At 42.0% G+C, this 19500-nt stretch overlaps 1 protein-coding gene across 3 annotated transcripts in view; it reads left to right on the forward strand.

Moving 5' to 3' along the window:
* Window positions 1–19500, forward strand: part of LOC139288410 (copine-9-like) — a 56638-nt gene that overhangs the window by 14451 nt on the left and 22687 nt on the right. The window contains exons 3-7 of one of the 3 annotated variants that reach the window (XM_070909694.1): window positions 3473–3519; window positions 5965–6068; window positions 7029–7068; window positions 7310–7312; window positions 8887–8963. In XM_070909694.1, the coding sequence (XP_070765795.1) occupies window positions 3473–3519; window positions 5965–6068; window positions 7029–7068; window positions 7310–7312; window positions 8887–8963 (271 nt within the window). Of the gene's footprint in view, window positions 1–3472; window positions 3520–5964; window positions 6069–7028; window positions 7099–7309; window positions 7313–8886; window positions 8964–19500 lie in introns of all 3 variants that reach the window. The other 2 variants (XM_070909695.1, XM_070909693.1) reach the window with 2 other exon arrangements.

Below are 19500 nucleotides of genomic sequence, written 5' to 3' on the forward strand. Positions count from 1 at the left end.
CTGGGGTTTGAGAAGTGACGACCCCCGACCCCCTGCACAATGAGTAATGTCACAGAAGGCCCACTCCACCGACTTCACAGATACCAAATCTCACTCAAACTAAACTGACCTACAGTTATTCGTTATTTCGTGTGTATAATATGGGCGTCATCATCCTTTGTGCTTACAAGCATATGTATGTGTGTGTTTGTATTTGTGTGTTTGGGCAAACGATTTTATACAGTGTGCCAACATCAGGACGAGGCATGGGGACGATACAGTGGGTATGGGGAGGGTGGGGTCCTCTTTTAAAAATTGAGCCACTGAACCTCAAAATGTCTGTGTACGTCCCTGTTTGCTGGACATCTGTCTTTTGTGTATACTGTTAAGCTGTGGGTCCACTCGAGCACTTAATATGATTTGTGCTCATTTCCCATTCATTCATATCTACAGTCACCTGGGTACCCATCCAGCAGCCAGACCATTGGCAGTTGTAGTTGGAGCAGGGTTCGGAGTGACAACCAATTTCCTTGTGATTTGGCCGCTCCGTAGCTGACCAGATGGGCTCTTTCCTTTCTCAGTCCTTTTCCATGAAGCAGGCAATCAGCCAGGTTCTTCGGACGCAACTGACACTGCTGTAGCCTCGAAATGGATAAGTCTGAGCCCACTGTCGGGCCGCGGCGCTGTTACTGTGCAACCTTGGGGAAACATCAAGGTCCTTTGACTTTGATGGCAGACAAAGAGACATACTCTCAGCCTCCTGAACCAGAGAGAGCACTGGGGTGTAACTTCGACACAAACAAGATTTAATCCCTGGAGCGTGTTTGCCTTCATTTTCTTTTTTTTTTGTAATTTAATTGAAGGCTAACATGTTATTCACAAACTGATTAACTTGTAATAATCACATTCTCCAAACCCTTAAGCGGCGCTGTATGCTTCCCGTATGCTTAACAATCTGACAAAGAAAAGATTGTTTTCTCTTAAAGACGCAATGCCCAAAAGGCTCGTCGCCTGCTGCCCTTTCTATGTTATCTCCCCACTGTTAATTGCTCATTAGGAGGGAAAACGTGGTTTTAATCATCTGCCGGTCCCGACTGTCTGAAGTTCATTAGAGCTAATGTCCAAACTCCACAGAGCCACACAGTGGCTGATGGTTCCCGTCTAGACACAAACACCAACACTTGGCCAATTATTAATACATCCCACCAGAGCCTTTAGTGAGTGTCTTTTGTTTGCTTATGCATGAACATATGCATGTTTGATCCTGACATGACAACATGATACATTTGTGGGTTATAATTGGGCTGCCTCTGCCTTATTGCGTATTGCGTATTCCTGCAGTTGTACACAAAGCTACATTTCTCCTCAGAAGACCTATGTAACGTTTGCTGAGCAAACCACGACAGGACTTTGTAAACAGTGAAGCTCAAATAATTGCTTGTCAGGGGACCCACACTTTAACTTAGCCTTATACTCACCGGGGCTGCTTTTATTTGAACAGTACTAAGAGTATATAACCATGTTAACGACTATGTGAGATTGTAATGTTAATTGTAAAGAAGACCAAACTGTTAGACTGATAAAATCTGAGGTTAAAAATGTGTTTGAGGTTTCTGGCAGTCATGCTAAAGTAAATGCTGTCAGATTAATACAAGTAAAATCAGAAAGAAGTAATGTGCAAATAATTGCAAATGCTTTGGTGGTAACATAAATTAAAAAAAGTCATGTGCTTCTACTCTGAATATTGAATTCGTATGAAATAATTTTTTATCTATATATTCATTCATTTATCATTAGATTTAATGTTGCAATATTTCAGTTTAATGTGTTAAGATGTCAACATACCAACATTTTGTGCCGGCCCATTTTGTGCATGTAGGTATGTTTCACTGGATATGTGAACATTTGAACCTGCTGATGTCATTAGGATTCATCATCTGGGCACCATGAATGTCTGTACCACATTTCATGACAATCCATCCCATATTTGTCGAGAGATTTCACTCTGAGCCAAAAATGCCAAAGTCGTGGTGGAGCTGGAGGAACAGTCAGGGGATCACCAAAGTCAGCCGGATTCATCCTCTTGGGGCCATGAATGTCTGATGAGATACTTTTAGTCTGGACCCGTGGCGTGTGGTCCATTAAGGGCACCCAAGAAATGTTGCCAAATTGGGCGATTTTCCGCCCATGTAGGTGGCTGTAGGATGGTTTGTTGTCGGTACAAATTAGCTTCGGTGGGTTGACAAAACTTTAGCCTGATTTGTCAGGGTGCAGATGTTTTTCTTATTTTTTCAATACTGATATTATTTTCTGGCTAATAATTACGTTTTTGAACCAACCTGGCAACACTGCCCAAGTAGCAAGAAGAAGTAGTGAAACGGAGCAGAGGAGGCCGACAGACAGACGGACAGAACGCGTCATAAACAAAGCTTTAGCTAGCCTGCTTGCTTTTCGTGGTTGTAGCAGCGCTCCCGTAAAAGTCACCAAAACACAGTAGAGACTCTCAGCATAGTTTTTTTTTTTGACAGTATGGCGGATAGCATGCCAAGATTTAGTAGCCCCACCTTGTGGAAAAGTCACGCCACGCCACTGGTCTGGACCTGTTGTTGAAAACAACATAAAGGTAAAGGTCTGAATAGGTTTGGGCAGAAACCGACTTGGTTTCGGGAAAGATCATGGTTTGGGTTAAAATAAGTACTGAGGGGACCCTCATCATCATAGTCACTATGGTCATGTTTACGAGACGCCAATGTTCACTGTTTGCCCGTATTAAAGTTATGCGTTTCGTCTATAACAACATCACTTCACGACCTCCTTTGCTCCCAACAGGTAGGAGCCAGAATTACTTGGGCTGCTAGGTGGCTTCATGTGAATGTAAACATATGTCGTTTTGGGGCTCTTGCTGAAATGACTGATGCTGTCATTTCTCTTCGGAGGACAGTTAGCAGTGAGACCCGGGTTATATGTTGCATTTGGTCCTTAGATTAATGCCTTATACACCGCAATACTGCCCTTTTGTAATTATAGATATTGATAGCCAGGCCTGGCTGAAGGTGGTGACAGCATATCTGCAAGGCAGAAAATGTGGAGATTGATTACTCCTGCATCGTTGCACAGGTATACCTGGAGGAAAAATGAGAATAAACCTAAGAAAAATATATTGTGTTCATGTGTTTTCATTATATAGTTAGTTAACTGTACTCCTGTTTTGCCTTATTTCGAGTAACTGTATTAATCCCGTAATTGTCCTGAGTTTCTCATTCTAACAATGCTGTTGCAATGGTTTTTATTAAGGAATTAATGACTTTTCTTCTAGCTACGCCAGATATAATGAAAATGGTCGTGGGTCACATTGATTTTCTACCTGAGTGTTTTAATATCTGTCAGGTGCTGCAGGTGCCGACATGTGAAAACCATCAGACCTAGATTGAATAACTTTTGTTTTCCCCTCATGCTTCCCCTTCGGCTTCTTCTCCTCCTCTTTCCCTCCCAGTGGTCGTGTTGTATTTGCAGGCTGTTGGAACCAAAGAATGGAGGGAGGTAAGTTAAACAATATTTTGTTCTCCAATATCAATACAGATAGTGTCTACCTGTCTGCCAGATATGTGTGTATATAGTGTTAAATAATGAGTATTAAAGAATTTTCCTGGATGCTGGGGACTTTCAGTCAGGGGTGAGAAAGGGGGTTGAAGATGAACCCCCAAGCACATTGTTGTAGAAAATTGAAAGTGTCAACCTCTTCACTTGCCCACAAGTGTAACCAAGGCCTGAAATGGAAAATAAAGCTTCATGTACCCAAACTGATGAATTAATAGTAGAGGTTAAAGAATAGATAAATAAATTATTATTATGTCAGGCTGTTGGACAAAAGGAATTCCTATGATGACTCAGGGCCGGGAGATAAAGAAGGGAGATTCCTTTTCGGTCTCATCATATATGCGCCATCTGCTCCCCTCGACTTCTCGCTGTCTCGCCCGCTGTCACTCTTTTTTTAAGGCGGGGTCACATGATCTCCCATTGATTGCTGCTTCTTTGAAATCCATCCCCTTCCTCGGCACACAGACATATTTCCATGTCATCTAATGCCGTGCCGCCCTATTCTCCCTCATCTAACGTGTCTATGACATTCTGTCATTAGTCTGTGTATATACCCATTTGCAAATTCAAAGTCAACACTGATGTGTCAGTGAGAGCTTGAGCTGATCCCCTCTCTTCAAGACACCTCACACCTTTTTGTTCCATGTGGCAGGGCTTAATCAAAAACACGGCATGAACTGCACTGCAATCAGCCGAGTAAACACCTTGCTGTCAACTGTCCACATTTCGACACCATGAGCAAACAATTGTGCTTGATCTTTTGTTTTCCTCTGACATTGTGTTTTGCATTATGGTATTTCTCGATATATGACTTGTCAATTCAATTTGAAGTAAATCTCCGCTTCAACTTTGGTGAACTTTGACGCATAAATTTGTGATATTGACCAATAGTGCTAACCTTGAAGAGAACAGAGAACTGGAGAGTCCAAAATGTAGGAATTTAGGAAGCGTCCTAACTTGTCAGTCAGCAACCTTATTAGCTCAGAGAGCTTTTTTCCCCTCTTCTTTGTCAGATTGTTAAATTAAACAATTTCCAATACCGAAAACAAAATGCCAGGAGGGATTAAAGTTTGGGCAGCTATTATGACTGACATTAGCATTTCCCAGCTGGCTATCATGTGAACGTTTAGCTTACTGGCTACATGGGCCACAAACTAGTCCTTCGAATAGTCCCCATGTCACCCAGCTGCTAGGGTTCAATATTTTTTGCGAAGACGCTTGGATGAATTTTGCTGTGGCACTTTCTGATGTGACTGGGTCTGATCTGACTCTCCCAGAAAACGAAGACCCTGTAGGTTTACCTTCTTACTACCAGTTTCAATTATTTCAACTTTGTTTCTGTGTCCTGTTTAGTCCGGCATTTTGGCGAACAGCTTTATTATCACAATATCCATGAGCCTTATTGACATATTTTCTCAATCAGCTTCTTGCTGTGAATAATGGCGCCCTACATAAACACTCAATTTTCTGCCAAAAGTTATAACAGTTTTGGGTTTTTTTTCCATTTGAAAGACTTCTGTGACTGTGTTCAAAAATTTCATTTACCCACACCCAACGAACGCAAATCTTTTACACGTCAACACACAGCATCTGTGCACATATACACACATGGGAAACAACTTTAAGCATAAATGCTTCTTGTTTGCACCACTGTTGTTAGTTATTTAACACTGCATTTTTAACCCTGCTTAAATGTTTCTTCTCAGAAAAATCAAAGCTGTAGGTTAGAGATAGTTGAAAGAAATACATGGTATTTGTACCCACTTGATGGTCCAACATACATACATAGCCTATGTTAAAACCAATAATGTTTCCAACGGCTCTGCTTACTCTAGGACAGCAAAATACGCTCCCTCATTAACAAAGCAATTCCCTAACCTTGACCCACAATGCCCCAGTACTTATTAACCAATCACGCCTGAGTGAGTTTGTAAACCAAACGCCTCAATCCCAAAAATACTACAAGGAAATATCATGGGAATTTCCAATACACTCCCCTGCGAGGCCTTGGTAATGGATAGGCTGGGGATGCAGCTGACAGCGTGGAAGATGTGCGCTGGGCGCTAAAGACACGAGTCAAGGTATTGAGGCTGCAGTGAGGCAGTGCCAAGATCAATAGCTCATTAAACGGTGGTGTCGGGCCAGGCCGAGGGCGAGGCTGGCAGTCCACCGTGGGGATTACTGGTGTGATTGTCAGGGAGATGGAGAGATGGCCTGGACCAGGAGGGAGGTACGGGAACGCGACTCTTGGCTTGCAGGGGGGAGATCTGGCTCGAATGTAGCTCAGTCTGACTTCTGCCGCTGAATTTGCTCACGAATTTGATTCACTTCTTTTCTGAATCAATGCCACTATCATCACCAATTATCACTTTGTTTCTGTTTCTGCAGTTTGGCAGGACAGAGGTAATCGATAACACTCGAAACCCAGATTTCGTCAGGAAGTTTGTCCTGGATTTCTTCTTTGAAGAAAAACAAAATCTAAGGTTTGACGTGTAAGTAGTCTGACAGTATTTCATTCCCTTTTATTTATGTATCTGAATTCATTTCATTCTAAACTTGGATACATTCTGCTATATAAATACTTCAGTGTGGATTTGGAGCAACCAAGCTAAGGTAGCACCGTCTTTGATTAGATCTGAATAATCTCTCTCTCTCTGCAGTATTTCAGTTTGGTGCCCGATTTGGATAAATGAACAGGCCAATCACTGCTAAAATTAGACGCCGGGATGTCACAATGTGGATGGAGATTTTTTAATAAGGCCACTTACCGTGGCCACTTGATAGGCCCACTGATTAGCGTCTGTATATTGACTTGGCTGTTCTGTTTACTTCACCTACCTCTTATCCTCAATCAATAGTAGGGAAAGATCACATGCCTCTGTAATTTTAATCAAGGCACAGAAATGCGCTTTTATTGCTCAGTAGAATTTGTAGGGCAGTGGCTTGTATAATGTTTAAACATCAAAATGGAACGGGGGACATTGTTTGCGATTATGTTATTACGTTGGTGTTGTGCATAATTCCAAGCATCCCTCCTGCTTCGCAAGGTCATTCTCTATTTGAATCCCCAAATAATAAGCTTTTTGTGCAGCTCCCAGGTACCACAGCAGCGAGAGGCTGTAGGCATTAGAATTTCAAGCTGACATCAAGATAACAGCAGTTTTAGATACTCTTTTATTCTTGGCTGTTAGTCAGGTAGTTTAAAAAAAATAAGTAAATAAAAAAAAAAACATGAGAAAAGGTCAAGTTACTTGAAAATGTAGTCTATGCTTTCTGGCTGAGAGTTAGATGAGAGGACGGATACAACTCTCATGTCAGTGTGTTAATTATGAAGCTGGAGCTGGGAGTTGATTAGCTTATCTTATAGAGGTTATTTCAAGTATAACAGTGGATCTGCACCAAATCTCTCTCCAAAGTTCTTCTAATCCCGTCACCTGTTTGTTTCATCGCAGGTACAATGTGGACTCCAGAAGCTGTAACATTTCCAAGCACGTAAGTACAGTACGTCGACCTCAAATGACGGTGACTCAGCGCTGGCGACTTCCATCAGTCCTCGAATGCATCACTTTGTATTCAGCATCACTCACGCTGTTTTTCAGCTCATTTACAGTGAATGAGGTCAGGAGCTGAAGACGATTCAGCATGAATAAAGTCTATTTAGTGTGCTGTAAATCCGTCTTGTCTTTTTCTTTCCCCCCTCCCCCCCGATAAATCATCTCATGCGGGAGAGCAGAAGGTGAGTGCTGGATTTGCAGATTGTATTATAATCATGCTATTATAATGTCCTTCGTCCATTTCACTTTTTATTTTTCAATATATTTCAGTGTAAGAGACTTGTGATTTTTTTTTTGTGTGTTTCCTTCACTTTGATTTGATTGTATTTTTCTCCCATGCTTCCAACTCATTTCGCCAGCAGCTCCCACCCGGAAAGCCCCCCCCCCCCTCCAGTAGTGTTGTTCCTCATTTTGTCTGTCTGCATTTTACCATTCGCTCAGGTAAAGCAACTTTCAGAACTCAGCTTCAAAGTGAAGGCAGCCGTTGTTGTTTTGAGACAGTAAACTACAGCAGATTGTGCATGTCAGGACATTTACAGGAGCTATACACACATATTCAGTTTGTGTTTGGGACTCACACCTACACCTGCTCGCGCCCACACAACAACAAACATCAACACGGAGCGCTCTGCCCTTGTTGCTGTGCAGCAGTTTTTTGTGTCGCGTAATCTCTCTGCTTTTTTTTTTTTTTTGATGTTGCCATATGTTTTCCTCTGTAGTGTGGGCTTGTTGTAATATCTGATGATGATTGAATGAAATGGCTGATGAAGGAGGAAAACTCTTTCTTATCTACTAAACCTTATAGTGTGGTCCTTTTTAAGAATAATCAATCGGTCGACAAGTCAAGTCAAACTTTATTGTCCCACCAGGGGAAATTTGGTTGCAGCCAGGTATACAAAAAAAGACATAAATAAAAAAAATAAATAAATGCATTCCCACATTTTGATTCATTCCTGTGCACAAGATATGTGTATTTACAGACAGCCAGCACAATGTACCAGCCTTTTTAATTTCCTGTGCAGCTCTGGTTGTGTCTGTTTTTTTAAACCCACCGAACAGGCTTGGGGAAAACAACAGAATGAATCAAAATTTGTATCCAGTGCAGGAGTGCACACAATAGCATTTTGAATGTTCGATGTCGTAAAACGTGACCTCAATGCCTACGTGACTTTTTTTTTTTTTTTGCTCTATGGCCACTCCAGGGCTCCGTACAGATCACAAGGACAAACAGTACACATGCTCAAATTCAGGCTGCTAATTGCAGACAAAAGAGACTTTGCGTCTTTTTGTCCCCTGAGCAGGAACTCTGTATCTACGGCCTGAAGGTAGGAGCTCAAAGTCCCTCTGTAGGGGTGATCAGGGCAGTCTAATATGGGCCTGGGTCTTCCTTAGGACCTGCCCATAGTAGAGCTGACGACAGCTGACTCACCCTATGACTTGGCTGGCCACTTTGCCCGAGCCTATTCTTATCGGCCAGATTCAGGTTCCTAAACCACGCCACAATACAGAGGGACAGCACAGACTCAATGAAACTTCTACAGAACAAAGAGTCACATTAAGAGTTAATATTTCTCAAGAAGTACACCTGAGCACCTGAGTAATGCACCCCCCCAAATGCGAACGTATCTTTTCATTTTTCTGCAGGTCGTATTAACAGTACTTTCTTGTCGGTTAGTCTGTTTTGAAGCTGGGACCATCTCTTGGCCCTGTCATGATATTAATTCTCTCTCTTCTATCATCTTTCCCCCCCCCTAAGGACTTTCTGGGCCAGACCTTCTGTACCCTCGGAGAAATAATCGGCTCCACGGGAGGACGGCTGGAGAGGACCCTCTCGTAAGCCCCCCCCCCCTCGAAATCTTATTGTATCGATGATAAATTGCTGGCCTCTTTTTTTTTGTTCAAGAGTTGAATCATATTCATGTTAGAAATTGTTCACATAAATAATTTATTGAGACAGGCAAAGTGAGAATATTCCATGTTTATATTTATTGACGGCTGCGGCGGAGAACAACACTATATGAGCCTTCTCACTGATGCAATGTTTATAGAGATGATCAGGTACAGTACGTACTGCAGCATGCAGAGTCTCCTCACGACATGACGTCATCAAACAATACCAGTGCCAATGTTTAACCCAAGTCATAACTGCCACTGACTTTCAGCGGGGACTTGGTGATGAGTCCAGTTCGTGGCCCCTGCAGCCGTCCCCTGCCAGTAGCACTATTGGCATATTTTAGAAAGCTTATCATGCTCAGGCAGACCGAACAATCAGCCAGTTATGGTCTGCTGTCAGCCCAAATGCCACGGGGATGGGTGAGCGAGGGACGAAGAGAAAAAAACAGAAAGGGGGTGGAGAGAGCAATGAAAACAAGTATTTAAAAGTATTTTACATTTTGGCATCATTGGAGTGCAAAGTGAATGTGATGCCAGTGCCTGTAGACAAGTACACGACAAATGCAAAAATAGCCATAACCTGGCTTTAAAGTTCTAAAAACGTATTTAGGGAGATATCCGAGCCACAACTTCTGAAAAACTCAGTCAGCATTCTTTTTTAAGCCATTAGTATGTCTTCTTTTAACCCTGCAAACTCTGTCAGACACAAGTGATGGCACCGTAGAGGAGATTTATAGAATAACGTCCCTGTCTTTAAAAGTTTATCTTGTTTTATAGGCTTCTGTCTTCTGGGGGCGTGATGTCTGTCTCCTGTTTTAATTCTTTCTTTGCTAACTTTTTCTTTCTAAAGCATTCATTAATTAATGTGTTTACCACATGTCTAATTCCCCCATGTTTGAAGGCATGGCCTCCTCTGCTGCTAGATACCAAGGATACCAAAAGCAGGATAATCAGGATATCATCCACTGGCCACGACCTGATAGACAGTGATATACAGACAACTAGATGGCAACCATGTTTCAACATCTGTTATTATGACATATCTTTATATACACATAGGTATGACACCCACACACACTTATGTACTCTTGAGGGTTTGCGAGATTTGTCATTCCAACTTTTTATGTCTTATTGCAAGCCATGATCAATTTACAAGTGCATATTAACGTTATGATCTTCTAAAAGATTCCAGACACCCCATCTATAACTTTTGGGGATTAGTTTGTGTTCACCGTTCATGGCAGTTACGTTTCTCATGCTCCTGCATCAAAATCAGCATGTTGAATCACAACTTCCCATTTTTTCTATATTGTAAACTAGAAATCCCATTTCAACATGTATTTTCAAATATAATGTGTACATTATATTTTGCAAATGCAGTTCTTTTGTTCCTATGTTCCCAGTATGAGTCCTTGATGAAATTCTTCTGCTTTCATAGTTGGTGTTTGATGCAGAAAGAATATCTTGCAGACTGATTGTAAAGATACCTTTAATTTATCTTTTTATTTTCCTATTGCACAACCAATTAAAGAACCATTTAGCTGAATCTCAACTTTATGAAGTTACAGTATTCTTTCTGTTTCCCTTTTCTGTTTTTTTTTTTATCACCTTAAAGTATTTGCCGTTTGTTGCCTGCACAACTAACCTCGAGGGACTAAGACACGAAGAGAGGAGGCGAGGAAAGGAATCAAGAATGTACAAACTGAGAATTGAGATTAGGGGGCAATTGCGTGCCGTAAAAAAACAAAACAATGAACTGAAAGACACCAGTACGCTCTGTAGAGCTGAGGGGAACTGCAGTCGGGTGTTCATTATTACGAGTGACTCCTTTCACATTATACGTAGTCATTTGATCATTTGGTAATTTGGTAAATACTGATTGGTGCAGCTTTCAAATAATACCTGCTGTCATAGAAAAAAGACATCAATCTTAATACCCTATGGCACACAATGTTTTGTTTTTATCCCATAATCCCAGCAAAATGCTTTTTTCCTCCTTTTTTTTAATCTAAATTGTTCTATGCCAACCATAGAAAAATCTGAGATAAAAATATCTGAGATAAAAATACCTGGTGGCCTCAATTGCCTTTAAAGACAAATGTTTTGAATTTAAAAAAACAGCCCAAAACAAGCGAAACAATACGGAAGAGATACCTAACTGTCACATTATTCCCTGATGATCCCTTGATACACCGTGGCTTTGTCACAGCCCCCCCCCCCCCCCCCCCCCCCCACACACACACACACACACACACACACACACACTAAATCTGAGCTGTTTGGCTCCTGACGGCCTGAAAGATTTAGAAGCAAAGGGAAGTAACCAAAGGGAACAGCTATACAAGAAGTGTTGCAGGAAAAGGCTAAAAAGGAAAAGGGAAGCAAAACAATGAGAGACCAACGGAGCGCAATCACTATTCCTCCCATATGGTCAGTGCCACCGATGGCTGCCTGCAGGGAATAGACAGCTGTCTGGAGCTTCTGACAGATCAGACACAGCAAAGCCCAGGAGAGAAACAGGGGAGGATGAAGGGAGAAATGGAGGTAGAGGGGAGATAGAAAGTGAAAAGGAGGTGTGTGTGAAAGGTGACGGACAACCCAGCAGACAAGGGAAAGAGGGAGGAGGGAGGAAAGGGAAAGTCATTCGCCAAAATATGTGAAGTGATTGAAGAGGTGCAAAAGGTGGGAGAGAGGAGGAGAGAATAGAGGACGATGACGTTGGGATGAGGGAGTTGGTGCGATGCATAAAGGACTATACATGCGGCGAAGGACAGGTTTCCTGAGAGAGACACACATGTGTTCACTTTTGGAAGACTCTCTGCACTTGTGGTGGAAGATGTTAGAGACTATGCACGCACGCACACACACATACACACACACACACACACACACACACACACATAAATAAAAAAGCTTTGGACAAAGACAACACAGACACTGTATATAAAAAAAAGCTTGGGTTATTGATTTTTTTTCCTGCATTTGCTTCATCAAACACTCACTCGCGCTCTCTCTCTCACACACACACACACAAATAGTCCACAACATATATGGTTCTGGTAGCCTCCACATGTCGGTGGGTGTATGTTTTTATAGGTCAACAGTTTTAGAAACGGGCTTCATGCTGCGTGGTGAACTAAGCACTCCTTTCCACTTACCTGTGTGTTGCTATGGTAACCGAGGGGGGCTATTAGCTGAGGCAGTAAAGGTACAACAGTGATCCAAAATACATCCTTTTGAAAAAAATAAATAAGTGGGGAGCTTGATGGAATATATTATGTGGACACCCATACAGTAAGACCACATACCAGAAGCTATATTTAAACTGGAATTCTCAAGTTTAAACATTAAACATAACCTGTGATACACACATATATATATATATATATATACACATACATATATAATGTCCAAATTCATCTATATAGGAAGCTGAGCAGTACTAAACATGAACTAAAACTTCTAAACTTTACCACATCACCACCACTTGCAGTTGACAAGCAAGCGAAAACCAGACAAATGACCCATTTGTAAAAAATATAATCTGAAAAAAAAAATGATGCTGATTTATTAACAATCTCACACGCTGCCAGTCGCCACCCAAGATAGAGATTGATGAGGTGGATAGTGGACTAAAGAAGCTATCCGCAGGGATGGTCATATTGTTGGGTGTACGACGGCAAACCAGCCGGTGTCAGGAAATTACACCTGTCTGGGATTACGCTGTGAGACACTGGCCGGTCTGTAAGTGCAGTGTGTCAGAGGGCAGGGTGTGAAATTGGGGGCAGTTGGTGGGATGGCCTTCTGCTCTTTGGCTGATGTCAAATAGACAAAGACCAACACACACACACACATATAGTACAGGAAATCTTGGGCACAAAACAAATAAATTGTCAGCCACACAAAATAACCGGCCGCCACAGCGCTGTGCAAGATGCATTCATGAAACTTTACCGGTGTGTTGTTGAGATCCAAACGAAGGCCAAGTTCGAAGATGGCCGTGGTCCGAGTAGGTGGTAGGAAGTAGGGAAGGGGTGCCCCTGGCCCACATTCATTTTAAGTCTCAAATGACTGTATCACAGTACTGAGAACTCGTGTAATAATGTAGTAACTAGAACTCATGCTGAAAATGCTGATGTCATTGCCCGCTGTTGTTGCGTCATTGATTTTCCAATTATTCTGCTGGTAGTTTGATGATGACAGATTCAGCGAGTGAAGTTTTGTAGCTCTCATCTCTGCGCTCTGAGAACAAAATTGTTACAAATGGGCATTGTGTGTCCTTTCACTTTTTTAATTTGAGTGTCTACCTGAGACAACGCTCTTGCTTATTATGGCTAACGTCAGCTGAAAGATGTGTTTGAGGTGATGTAATACTGTAGAAATGTGTCACTCGCAAGCGATCTTGTCAGCTTGCATTGACATTTTGCTTTGGGTCCAGATTCAATTGTACTTAGAGTCCGCCTACTGAATATGTGGGATCTTGGTTATTTCGTTAGCTGAATTTGATGCTCGTCACTGCTTGTCCCCTGTGGTCGGTGTCCCACAGAACCATCACCTGCCATCTGGTGTGGCGGTTCAGGTCTCATCTGGCCTTCTCATGCTATGACAGGCATGAAGACAAAACACTTCTGCTGCTGCTGCTGCTGCTCTTCCTCTGTCGGAAATGTTGAAGCCCCAAAATCAAATATGTGACAGTTAATCTTGCCCCCCGCTACAAATATGACTCAAAAAATATGGTTATCCCTGTCTGTGTCAAATTGCTAGACTTCCACAGCACCAACCAGCAATTCTTTCCGTGTGTAAATGCGTAAAGAAAATGCACACAAAGGGAAACTATTCTTTGTTTTATCAGTTCCAATTTCCCATTGAAAACAAATCCACTGTCCACAATCCACAATCCTCCACTGCACAGCAGATGAATCAGCACGGAGATTTACAACTGGGTATCATCCAACTGGCAAGAATTGGTTGTTACTTTTTCTTGCAAACCAAAGATATGTTTGCAATTGGCTCTGTTTGCGCAAGTGAAAATTAGCTTTGAGCTAGTTTCACGCTTGCCAGCATTGAGCATCTTGGCAAATACTGTGATAATGTTATTCTGTAACAGTCACGGATACAGACAGCACCTCAGATCTGTTAGCAACACCACTTGTTGAAACAACAAAGGACTTGGACCAGAAATATACAGTTGATGGATGAAATAATTAGGAGCAAGTGATGAGACGGCTTTTGCTGGGTTTATTTAAAATGATGTGTTTCACCAGGTGTTCTAATTATTTGACAATGTCATGTTTTGCTCAGGTATATGTAGGTGGTAGTCAGGTAACCCTCTTTTTGCTCAAATCAAAATCAAATCAAATCTATGAATAAACATCAAAATAATGATGGAAGCACTAATAGTAGGCTAAAAGTCATATCAGTGATCATTACTGTAGCTTCGCCTACCGGCTAAACAGCTCTAAACAACGGTAGCAAATGAATTCTTACAAAAGCTGACCCGCCGATAAGTAGAGACATGGATCGAACTAATTTGTATGTTAAAGTGATCGAATCTAATATCATCTTGGCCACAATATAAGATGACCCCACCTTTTTCAACACCTGTTTCGGACTTCTTAAAGCTGCAACGCACCGGACGTACAAGGCATCCTGCTGTGTTGCGTCCTGGCTGCGCTCCAGCTCGGTTGCAGTTTCAGTGTCCACAAAAATGGCAAGTAAATGTCACGCCTCAAAGACGCAAGCAAAAATAGTCCCAGAGCATAAAGATAGGGTGAGACGCTTGTGACACGTATCTGTTAGTATCTGTTCAACCAACACAATAATCTGTCTCTGTGTCTGTATTCGGGTAGAAGACCGGAAGGGGGGCATGGTTCATACCGGAAGTCATGATAAATCGGGCAAATGTTGTATTTTCTAACCTAATATTCATTGGCAATACAAGTGGTGTGCCTTCAAAGCATCAAATTGATTTAATATTGGCATATAATTAAGTATGAATAACAACAAGCAACTTCGGGTAGAAGAATGCTGCTCTGGAATCACAGCTGGCACCAGTATATATGCAGAGATACGCGGAGATGTATAAAGATGAAACGTAACAAATTATTGACGATTCTTTTTTAGGGTTACAGTAAGAAACAGCTACCAGCAAATTAAGATAACACTAATCAGACTTCTGGTTGACAGGTACGATGAGGCAGGAGGTGTTCAGGGAGAACTACACATCCAGTATGTTTTGGAGTTGGTTTAACAGTAAATATTGAGAGGAATAAATTAGCTTTCTTTTATGCCTTTTGGAGGATCTGTTGACGTGTTTGGTCAGTTCTAAATATTGGGCGGGACAATCTTCCATATTTCATATGTTGGGGAGACATGACATGACCACTCCCCCCCCCCGTGACGACACATTTGTACTAAAGCACTAAATGGCCTACCTCCATATAAATTGATTTTCCAACTCCTTATGTGTTTCCTTGATTGTTAAAATCCCCAGACACACTCTGTAACTTCGTTCGAATCCCTTATTAAAACTATTTTATGAGAAAGCTTTTAGGAATACTTAACATGTCCACCCTTGCTATTTAATATTCTCCTCTCCTTTTAACTAAAATATTTAATCTCCTGTGTTTGATGTTTGCCTTTGCCTTTCTTTTAAGCAATTTGTTTCATTAGTATTTACACAAAGTTTTATTATTATTATTTTAAAAAATCCATTTCATGTAATATGACTGAAAACATCGATTATGCGTCATACTTCAACCAAAAACACTATCAAATACATATCACTCAAGTCAGTCAGTGTCAGGGTAAAGTACAGTTAAAATGAGATAGATAGTTCTTTCTGTGGACTTACACTTACACCTGTATCCACCAAACAACCTGACCTCTCTGACCTCGCTGAGCTAATCTGTGAAATCACGTTCTGCATTGTTTCGGTCAGAATGAAGAGTGCGCACACCGAGCCGTCCATGTTTGATGATGCCTGAGTCAGAGAGCCTGGCCCGAGCCAGATAAATTGTTGGGTAGATTCCCAGAAAAAAAAAAACAACCCAAAACAGGCCAGTACGCCCCTGCATGGCACTCTGTAAACTTTTCAAAGGACAGCTATGACCTCAAGGTTAACCAGTGTTCTGTCGAGAGACTATACTTCATTCATACTTCACTTCATTAATAGCAGATGGCAGCTTAGCCTGTTGTGCTTACCATTGGCTGTTTTACAGCTTATGAAATAGCTCACAGCTGCCTCACTTTGATGGTATTTTGTGGAAGATTTTGTACACATAAAGTGGGTGCTGTGTCTTCGCAATCATATAACCGAGGTTTGCAGCAACATAAACACATCTTAAAATCACAACTCTAACAAATCAAATCTCTGTGGTCTTAATGATCACATGAGAAACAGAATAGGCTAAATGCTTGCAATATCTGGCAGAGGAACAGCCTCTGTCATTATTATTCTGTAGTCAGTGGGCAGTCAAGGCTCGGACAGATACTCCAGAGTCCAGGCAGTTTCTCTTTCCGGTGGGCGAGCTGGCGGGCGTGCAGTTAGACACACTGTGCAGATAAATTCATAGATGATTCTCTCACTGTAGCCGCCTGTTACAGCTGGCGGGCCGCATGAGTGAGAGAATCCATGGACTTTAAGACGAACGTCATGGAAGACGAGGCTAACAGACACTCTCATTGGACTTTATTTTTGTAATTCTTTTTCAGTTTTCTCTTGTCCTCTGTCAGTCTTGCTCCTTCTTCTCTCTTTTTCTTTTTTAATATCAAAGCTAAATAAGTCGGTGTCAGTGGTCCTTTGATGGGGCTATTCTGCATTCTGCTTCATTGTGACACTGAACTGGCACACCGCTGGAATATTCAGGGTCAGTGGACAGCAGCTTTGCCTCCTGGCTTTGCATCAGGGCGCCAGCTTCAGATGAAAATGTAATAAAATGACTACCCTGAAAAAGCACAAAAAAGGCAGCTGTAAGAAAAGAATTACTTATAATGAAAATGACTTCTTTTCATACATAGACGTTAATCAAATGAACTACAAATCAACATTAGGATGACATCTTCAGCACCAGATTCAATGTGCTATAGATAAACTCATAGAAAATATTCATATTTTACAGAAATATGCACATATGCATGTATGTATGGCGTGGGCATGTCTGGGAGGGGCGTCTGGATATCAAGGCCCAAACGTATTGTGACCATGCCATACAATTTGACTTAACTGTCACTGGAGCTGTCAACTGTGGACACAATGGATGTCTCTCAATATACTTTTCCAAAGCACAAATGGTTCTAGTTTTTCTCTGTTCTTTGAGCTTTAGACGCAACTTTGATGACAGACATTGTACTGACTACTGAATGAAACCAATGCTGATGGAAAGCAAAGGAGTTAAATGGCAAAAAGCTGATGACATGGAATTACTTTACTGAAAGAAGGCCAACTGCAGAGTGTCAAGTGACCAAGGCCAGACAGATCATCGTGCTGAGAGACTGGGCACATGAAAAGATAAGGGAAGCTGGGGTCGAGGTCCACACTGGGAGGAAGCGGTCGGGCACATCAGCAGTAAAAGAGGCAGGAGTCAAGACTATCCCATAAGGAGATGGTGGGGGCAGAAGCAGCAGGACACCAGGGCATCAGCTGTGTGACACAGGCATGCTGGAGCAGGGCAAGCCGGTGGGAGACAAGGGACCTTGTTCTGAAAGAAATCTAACAGATGGTGGTGGGGGGGGGGCAACCAACCACGAGCAATCGGACTGAGGAAACAAAGCAAGTGGACACACTGGGAAGGAGGGACGGATATCCGGACAATGGAGTCCAGCAGGATAAAAGTCAATCCTCTGTAGCGTCTGCAACCTTCTACCAAGCCTAACAAACCTCATCCTGTGGGGACTAAAACAAGAACCAAGCTGCAGACTGTGCGGACAACCGGCCATCCTGCAGCATAGCTTTTGAGGGAAGATATAGATGGGGGCACGATAAGGTCCTGGTCCATAGAGTGGGAGCTGAGCGTCGACCTCAGAAGGTGCCTCATCTTCCCCCAGGAGACTGCCGTTGCATCTCTCAGGCCAGGCTTAATCTGTGCTAAAAGCACATGGAATGTCATCATGCTTGAGCCGACGGTCCCGTGGGGAGATCTGCGACATGGCTAGACAGGAGGCTAAGAGAGCATCGCCACTGCTGTGGCCGAAGAGAGAAGAGCAGTGGCTAAGCCAGTCTGGTTCAGTTCGGGCATGATCAATCCCATCGGACCCGTCTGGCTAATGTCGTTTTGGCATCAACCCAGTGTACTGTAGTTGACTCATTTTGCTTGAATAACAAAGCTTAAAGAAAGGGTTGGGGCTGAAAAGAAATTCAAATCCCCCAAAAAGGAAGCATCCAAATGCTAATGTTAACATACAGATATTTTATGTCCGTTTTCTGCTCTGTTTTTATCAGAAATCCTAATATGCTAACTAACCAAAGTACTCAAGGCACTTTGTAATTAGCTCGGACCAATGGAACTGTAAAATATACCAGCTACCTTACTTATTCATTTGGAGTTTTCAGTTATACCACTCATAATCACCACATAATCTGATCTGACCCAGTGTAAATAATACTTGGAACAGTCACAATTCAATAAATATATCATTATATGTATAATCATTATAATCATATAACATTGTAGAAGGGGTTTCTATGTCATGTATCTACAAATTAGTTAATTTAAGAAATGTTACTTTTACTTTTTTCTCTCCGGACTAGTTAGCTCAGGCCGAGGCATGTAGGTTCTACATACACAATGGTTACATGCCATGACGGTTGTTTTCTGATGCATGATGGTCTGAGTTTCTATTGTCATTCCAGTCCATCTTATGGAAACATCTAATACACGTATATTATTGTGACACATCAAGAGTTTAATTAAAATGTGTTTGACTGCTGGCTACAAAATTCCAAATTTCCCCCCTCTTTCTTTCAAACCTTGTCTGCCATCTGTGTCATTTACTATCATTCCCCCCTTCTCCTCGTCGTTCATCTTTTTGATCCTCATCTCGTGATTCAGGGAAATATAATGGAGCAGCTGCCTAGCTCGGCCCTTTTGAGCCCCGACTTTCACAAAGTTACTCCTCATTTTCATTCTCTCGCTGCCAATCTGTTCGTCCTTTCCTTTTCTCTGAGCCTACTTTGTAGACATCCGCTCAATCTTTTTGTTGAATTTCTTCCTCTTTTGTGACGGTTCAGTGAATTGTTCTTTCACCGCAGTCAGTTCAGTCGCAGGACTACATGTGAGTTTAATGGGAGAGAAATGAAAGAAGGAAAAAAAAAACACCCTTTACAAGCTTTGACCTTGAATTCATCGCAGAAAAGAAAAGACTGAGGGTGTGATGAAAGGGCTGCATCCAAAAATGTGCCCACCTGGGCAAATTATATGGTATTACAGTGAATTAAGTGTGACATACATACATGTGAAAAATGGTGGCCAGTGAAAAC

This window comes from Enoplosus armatus, chromosome 8 (genome assembly GCF_043641665.1).
Source record: "Enoplosus armatus isolate fEnoArm2 chromosome 8, fEnoArm2.hap1, whole genome shotgun sequence".
Classification (NCBI taxonomy): Eukaryota; Metazoa; Chordata; class Actinopteri; order Centrarchiformes; family Enoplosidae; genus Enoplosus; species Enoplosus armatus.